The following is an 8,087-nucleotide window of genomic DNA, read 5'->3' on the forward strand; positions in this document are numbered from 1 at the left end:
GCGGCTGGGAGCGGCCTGTGCCCCTGCAGCCAGGAGCCGGCCCCTTGCTCAGCCACCACAGTCACAGGCACAGCAAGTGGCTCACCAAAGTCACTGCCAGTACGTGCGGAGTCCGAGGTCACCGTGGCCACGAGCCCAGAGCCCTGCTCTTGCCCACGGCCCCGCCCCCTGCCGGGCTGTCACTCACCGGGGAGCCGTGAGCAAACAAGAGCGTGTGACAGTGGCGCCAGGCGGTGGCTCCCGCCTGTGAAATCATCTCGGAACTTGGAGGGTGTTTGATCCTTGCCCACCGTCACCCTCCGGGAGCTCGTCTGCGCCTCAGCAGTGTCTGCATTGAGACGGCAGCGTAACCTCACGTCACGGACTCAGCCGACGGTCGGGTTCTCTCTCGGGGTCCCCCAGACGCCCTGTGAGAACTGTCTTCTGCTGTCGGACTCTGGGCTCCGGCTCGGTTGCCTGCAGGCTGGCAGTGTGACCACTGGCCTGGGCTTGGACACGGGAGTCGTCTTCCTCGCGGGCATTGTCCTGGTCACCGCAGCCCGTGTTCCGGCGCCTCCTGCGACCCTTTCCCAGGAAGTGAGAAGACCTGGGCCTCGGTCAGGACTCGGTTCTTAGAATTTCCGTTGCCTGTGCTCCTTCGGTGCACGAACCTTCTCCTTGTTCCTAAACTCAGGACTTTCCCTCCAGTGAACACATGCCCAGAAGACACATTCAGGGAGTTCCGACCAGAGGAAACAGTCAGCAACCCCCTGGGAGAGGCCAGCCCCTCCGCTGCCCGGAGTTAGCACAGTTACTGGTAAACATTTCTGAGTGACCACGTCACAGATCGATGAACTCCGTGCAAAAATCCGCACAGTTGATGTGCACCATGGCCGCGAGGAGTGAGCGGTGTGGTAGCGACACTGCCAGGGGGTCCCATCCGCACGTTCGTTTGCCAACACACGAGTCCTAAAGCGATCACGTCCCTGAACCCAGGAACACAACTTTGGGGAATGTGTCCAAGGAAGGAGAGTGGGGAAGGGGGATTGTGTATCATCTGTGTCCAGGCGATCACAGTGGATGCAGATGTTCCCACACAGTGGTGTAAAGGGCTATCGCACTGGCGTGGAAGGGATGAGTTCGGCAGCGATGGGAATACAGCGGGGCCGGTGGGAGGAGGAAAGGAGGACTGAGCCCGACGCGCACGGCCTCCCCCGGGGCTCCTGTTGGGAACCCCGGATGCGCCTGCATCTCGGATGGCAGGGAGGCCCGTCTTCACCAGCGTCTCCGTCTTAAAGACAGTGTCTTGGTGCCATGAGGACGGCTGCTCTGCGGTCGCCCTGCGGGTGCGTGACGGTCTGTCTTTGTCTCCGCAGCGTCGCAGTACGAACTGGCTCCCGTGAAGTCCTTTTTCTGCAGGATCCGGTGAGTGAGGGCTGCGGGGCCACGCGGCTGCGCTCCGGTTGGACTTGGCTCTTACTTTGGTCCTTTTGTGTTCGCCAGGCCTGTGTGGAAACCAAAGCCAAGACTTGGTTCTTGCCACAGGAGTTTGTCTTTTGATTGAGGGAAGAAACCCCCTCCTGGGAAAAGCAGATGATGATGCAGCAGGAGGAGAGAGGGGAAAGGTCACGGTGACCCTGGGGGCGTAAGAACCCCTGGTGGTTCAGGACACTTTCTTTTTCTTTTTTTTTATTGACTTCAGAGAGGAAGGGAGAGGGAGAGAGAGAGAGAAACATCAATGATGAGAGAGAATCATTGATCACCATTTTCTTTTTCTTTTTTTTATTGATTCCAGAGAGGAAGGGAGAGGGAGAGAGAGATAAAAACATCCATGATGAGAGAGAATCATTGATCACCTGCCTCCTGCACGCCCCACACTGGGGATCAAGCCCACAACCCGGGCATGTGCCCTGACCGGGAATTGAACCGTGACCTCCTGGTTCATAGTTCGATGCTCAACCACTGAGCCACGTCGGCCGAGCCAGTACACTTTCAAATGACCACTATTTGGGTTCTTTTGTTTGTTTTTTGTTGTTTCATCACATTTAAAATTAATTTTTGACATTTTGAATAACTTGAAAGAAAGCAAGATAGGTATATTTATGACAAGGATTTATAGGGTCCAGAGATATTAAACTAGAGGAAAATAGACCAACATTGTTAACCCTTCATTTCTCATAGGAATTTTAGTGAATTTATTTTCCTCTAAGTTTACCGACATGTTACTGTTACATCAGTTACTGTTAACTTTCACAATAAAATGTGGTGTCTGACGAGGCACTGGCACCTGAGTCTGGCTGGCGCTCGGGGAGGAACCCGGCTGGAGACGGCTGTCAGGCCGTCTGTGCGTGGCTGGCACGGAGAGCCCTCGCCCCCAGCGGACGCAGGGAGTCCGGCTGGAGTTTCGGTGGGGAGGTTGGGGGGAGAGGCGTGGAGTGCCCGGTGCCGATCCCACACTCGCGGGATCCGACCAGCTCCACCAAACCTGCGCGTGCAGAGCGAGTGGCTAGACTTGCCCTTGGGTACTGACATTTTAAAGGTTTTTCTTCTTCGGAAAATAAATACATTTACATGTTTTAGATGGGGCTGTGTGTCTCTTAGAAATGGCAGGGAAGTGTTTTCCAGCCGTTTCACTGGCTGGGCCATTCCTTCTCGTGCAGCGAAGGCGGCGGCCGAGGGCAGCGTTACACCCCGTTCCGGGTGATTCCCTATTTGATTCACGTGCGGCCGCAGTCGGAGCCGGAGCCGGAGCCCTGCTGCCTCGCGCTGGCCGAGAAGATGCACTCTGGCTACGAAGGTGAGTGGGGGGAAGGGGGGCTGCTATCGGTGGGGTCCCGGGGATGCCCGTTCGCTGCCACAGGGACAGGCAGCGCCCCGGCCTTCGGCGTGGCCTGCACTCTGCGCGCTGCGGCCGGTTTACTGACCTGGACGTCTGTGCGGTGCTCCCTCCACGGACCGCACGGCCGAGGCCCAGCAGGGACTTGCCGCGGGCCGGCCCTCTCCTCCCCTGCTGCTGCCAGTCGGCGGCCCTGTGCGCTGTCTTGTGTGAAATAGGACATGGACATGGGTGCACAGTGCGGTCACAGGAATGGCTTTGTGCTTTTAAGGTGTTTGAAACCCCTGGTGTCTCCTGTGTGTAAATGTCAGCTCTTTAGTGGCTTATGTGTCCTGATGGCAGGGCTACAGGCTTATGTTCCGTGTGAGTCAGGAGCAGCTCCCGCTACAGTCAGTCCTGCTGGACCGTCCTGTGCCGAGAACTCACACAGAAGGAGAGCCACAGGGCTTCTGGGGAAATGACGTTGGGGGCACAGTGCTCGAAGACTTAACCACACGTTAGAAATAAGACAGAAGCCTATGAGAATGATAACAATGATTAAGACACGAAATTGGTGCAGCCACTATGCAAAACAGTATGGAGCTTCCTCGAAAAATTGAAAATAGAACGGCCATATAACTCGGCAACTCCCCTTATGGGTGTATATCTGAAGAAATTCAAAACATTAATTTGAAAAGATAATATGCATCCCCATGTTCATTGCAGTATTGTTTATAATAGCCAACATATGGAAGCACCCTAAGTGCCCATGAACAAAATGATTGTATAAAGAAGATGTATATATATCTCCTATATACATAAAAGCCTAATACCAATAGGCAAATTGTCCCTTCAGGAGTTCGACCAGGAGTTCGATTGCTTGCTATGACATGTGCTGACCACCAGGGGGGCGGCGCGGAACGAAGGAAGGCCCCAGCCGGCAGCCAGGGAAGGAAGGCCCCAATTGGCCCTGATTGCCGGCCAGGCCTAGGGATCCTATCTGTGCACAGATTTCGTGCACCGGGCCTCTAGTAATGGAATATTACTCAGCCATAAAAAGGAATGAAATTTGCACAAGATGGATGGACCTAGAGGGTACTATGCTGTGAGATAAAGACAGATACCATGTGATTTTACTGATAGGCGAAATCTGAAGGACCATATGGACAAACAAATCACAGATACAGAGGACAAATACAGGGTTACAGATGGGAAGGGAGTTGAGGAAACTGGGTGGAAAGGGGAAGGGATTAAGAAGTACCGATGGGCAGTTACAAAATACAAAGTATGTAAAGTATAGCGTGGAGAATATAGTAAAACATGTACTACAATTGTTGGGGCAATCACTTCATAAATTATAATTGTCTAGCCACTGTGCTGTATACCTGGGACTAATATGAAGTAATACTGAGTGTCAGCTGTAATTGAAAATAAAAATGTTTAAATGTGGAAAGAAGAGGAATCCACCAACAGTACATACAGCGCATCGGGCTCCTCACCGTGGGAAGCCCCAGTTTGCTGGTGGGCGGGGCCCCGGGGGTGATGTGAGGGTGGAGGAGGGTTGTCTGAAGTTCTGACGTCAGACTGACAGGCGTGTCCCGTAACACTAGTGCGTGGAGGAAGCGGTGGGTGTGTGAGGTGTGTGAGGTGTGTGTAGTCCCAAGTGACTCCATTCAGTTAGATGTTTTCTGCATTCACCTCCTGTTTTTTTGCAAATGAAATCATGCATAAGCAAATGCAGAGTTAGCATTATGCTCACATGGTTCCCTAATGTGTTAGCCACTACGTTTTCAAGGCAGCCATGGCTGACCTGACTGTACCGGTGTTATTACACAGATTTACACGCCCCTGTCCTCTGGGCTGTCCAGTCCTGTGTGCTGAGCTGCTTGCTCCTGCACCCTAAGGTGCTCCAGCTTGACCAGTAGATGATCTGCAATGAGCAAGCTGGTCCGTGCACACAGACTTCCTCTGTCTAAAGTTAACTTTGGTAGGCGTGGCATTTGACCTGATTAAAATGTAGATGATGCCCTGGCTGGTGTGGCTCAGCTGGTGGGAGCATTGTCCCGCGCACTGAAAGGTGGCAGGTTCGATACCCAGGGTTCGGGTTTGTTCCACAGTCAGGGTGCATGTGGGAGGCACCTGATCAGTGTTTCTCTCCCCCATTGATGTTGCCCTCTCCCCTCCCTCTCTCCCTTCCTCTAAAATCAATTTAAAAATTATTTTTAAAAGAGAGAAAAAAATGTAAGTAATAATGAAAATCATTACCATCTGATGCCGCTCTGGCTGCTCCGAGGCCAGGCCGTACGTGAGATTTCACCGTTTCCCGTGAAGTGGATGATTAACTAGATGCTTGTTTCCTAGCTCCTCGGATCCCCGTGGATAAAAGAATTTTCACCACAACACACACTCCAGGCTGTGTTTTCCTTGAAATAGATGACCGGTAAGTACTTCTTTAAGCCTGAGAGAGATTTGTTTCTGGGAATAAATACAAATGTGAAAAGGTTTACGTATGCTCACATGCTCCTACATTACATATATGATATCTACGCATTATCTGTTTGATTTTTGTTAGATTGAAATTATTTTTTGTCTAAATCAAGCATGTCAAACTCGCGGACATGCTTGGTCTAAATGTTTAACATAAATACCTTGCCTGCGACACGTCTCACCTTTACAAGTTATGTTTGATCCCCGGCTGCTTTAGGTGAGTCCGTTGTTACTGTCCCGTTTACACTGGAGGACGGTGAAGCTGGGGCCAGTGTGCCAGGGCGCGTGTGGGATGTAATCACAGGGGGGCCCCGGCCCCGCGCCTCTTCCAGGGCCATTTCCACGGCACAGCTGCTTCCCGCCGGCTCATGACTTCCTTTTTTAAGGGGGCTGGGGAGAGAAAAGAACAGATTTTTTTTTGTGTGTATGAAACTAAATTTACTTATTTTGAACTTAGGTCGTCCTTCCTACTTCTTTAAATGTTAAAATAACCCTTTCAGTGTTAATGAATAGTAGTTGCTTATTGTTGTTTTTTAAGATCTTTATTTGAAAAAATGATAAAACATTGTTACCCCCTGATTAGTGCCTTCCATTTTCCCCCAGTTTATTTTAAATTTTTTTCATAAATGAAATCTCAAAACCTGGATAACAAGCCTCAGACCTCATGGAGGTGTCAAGCAAAAGTGTCAAAAACTTGGCATGGTTACGATACGTGAATGTTGATTTTTAAAAATCTTAACATCTAAAAATGGGCTTATTTCCTTACAGTTACCCTGAGGTAAGTAGTAATTGGTGAGACACTTGGTATAATATAATCTGTAGAAAGCAGGATAATTTAACCAGGATATTTTGAAAACAGCTGAATGTTACTGCCTTAGACAGTGTTTGTGACCTTGTGCACAGAGAACATGTGTGTGGAGTCGGGTCGCTCCCAATCGCCCCGAGTGTCGTGTGGCGCCTTGGGCGTGAGCCGTTTCCGGGAGCCTTGGGCCCGCATCATTGGACGACCTTTGTCGGGTGTCGTTTTGTGTGATTGTCATCATACTGTACACATGCGTAGCGCGCTGCCTTCCTTCAACATCCTGAGCATGTTTCTGTGTTAGGATGCGATGTTTGTAAACATAAATGGCAGCGAATGGAGGCCCTCGAGGACCTCTGAGGAACTTGTAAATACACAGATCCCCGGTCTCGCCCCCGATATTCCGCCCTGTTGGCCGGCGGCGAGCCAGTCTGTGTGAGCAGGTGCCCTGCGTGATTTCGATGCAGATGGCAGCCTTTCTTAGGTTATGCGACTGTTCCCCGTAGTCTGTATGTACCTGTTGACTCGAGTTTAAAATGAAGGAAAGCAGTGTTTTCAAAGTATAACTGCGTCTCACCGGTGGCCTGTGCGTCTGCCCAGGGCCGTGCCTTTGCTGGGGTACCTGCCGCAGGACCTGATCGGCTCGTCCGTCCTCGCGAACCTGCACCCGGAAGACCGCTCTCTGATGGTCGCCGTCCACCAGGAAGGTGAGGGCTGCTGCCTGGGCAGGAGGTTCTTTCCTTCATCGTTGATCGAACTTTTTTTCATTTCTTACTAGAGCTTAACCTTTACCTTAATCTGGTGAGCAACGTGTGGAAACTGCTCACACACCATTTTTTTCCTACTTTGACGTTCCGAACATTGATCCGTAACTGCCTAACAGTGACGTTTGTCGTCACGTGTGGGTAAGTTCCTCTCCCGTCCCCTCCGGTGCAGTGCTGCGGGCCGCGGGCCGCGCCCCCTTTGAGCACCGCCCCGTTCGCTTCTGCACACACAACGGCGACTACGTCACCCTGGATTCCAGCTGGTCCGGCTTCGTGGACCCGTGGAGCCGCAAGGTGTCCTTCATCATGGGCCGGCACAAAGTGCGGACGTGAGTCCACCAGTTTCCTCGTTTTCTAGAAACTCTTACCACAGGTGACATTCCTGCCTCCACTTCCCCCCCTCGATCAGGCAGCACGCGGACGGACGGACGGACGGACGGACGGACTCCCAGTGCTTTCCGCAAGCAGTTTCCACGAGCGATTTCCCTCCCGGCCTGATGCTTCCCTTCTGGGGACGTTCAGGGAAACGTGGCGAAACACAGAAAAGCTGTTTTAAAAAAGATGTGTTTTACAACACAATCGTAATGGCCGACTTAGAGTAGCTCAAATGTCCGTCCTTAACTAAACTGGAATGTCTCCTTGACATGTTATATTGGTCAAGAAAAATTTTTACAGAGATTGTAGAACATGGGAAGTTGACATATTAGATGTAAAAAGCATATAAAGTTATTTATACCATAAGATTAACATACGTCTAAAACACACACACTAACCATGAGATGTGACAAGATTAGAAGGAAATAAAATAGACTTTTTGGTTGTGTGTGGGGTAGTGGGATTATGGGTAAGATTTTTTTTTTTTTTGCCTTTTCAGAATTTTAAAGTGCTGCTTAGTGAGCAAATAATACTTTTTCTATCAGCTTCTGTCAAATCCCACTTCCTTGTGTCTATTTTATTAAATCGTTATTTTTAAAAATTAGACTCTGTGGTACTGACTTTCCTGCCAGCAGGGCTGACTCAGGCCTGTTTGATCACCGTTACCTGCGCATTTACCGGAATCGGTGAAGTAGATCCAGAGCAGCCTGGCCCAGTATCGGAGCCTAAGATGCCCCCAGTCCCCTGACTTTTTGGCCCGTTTACAGTTGACCTGCAGGTTCCTGGGCTGGGCCATCGGTGCCCTTCGATGTCCTTTTTAAGCGTGGAAATGAGGCCTCACCCTCATGCTGGGACGCAGGCGCCGTTC

At 50.9% G+C, this 8,087-nt stretch overlaps 1 protein-coding gene across 1 annotated transcript in view; it reads left to right on the forward strand.

Annotated features, from left to right (window-relative positions):
- Positions 1-8,087, forward strand: part of PER3 (period circadian clock 3) — a 68,993-nt gene that overhangs the window by 5,857 nt on the left and 55,049 nt on the right. The window contains exons 5-9 of the mRNA XM_014546199.1: positions 1,356-1,404; positions 2,640-2,776; positions 5,156-5,234; positions 6,681-6,787; positions 7,017-7,173. Of these exons, the coding sequence (XP_014401685.1) occupies positions 1,356-1,404; positions 2,640-2,776; positions 5,156-5,234; positions 6,681-6,787; positions 7,017-7,173 (529 nt within the window). The remainder of the gene's footprint in view (positions 1-1,355; positions 1,405-2,639; positions 2,777-5,155; positions 5,235-6,680; positions 6,788-7,016; positions 7,174-8,087) is intronic.

The sequence above is a fragment of the Myotis brandtii genome, unplaced genomic scaffold (assembly GCF_000412655.1).
Source record: "Myotis brandtii unplaced genomic scaffold, ASM41265v1 scaffold434, whole genome shotgun sequence".
NCBI lineage: Eukaryota > Metazoa > Chordata > Mammalia > Chiroptera > Vespertilionidae > Myotis > Myotis brandtii.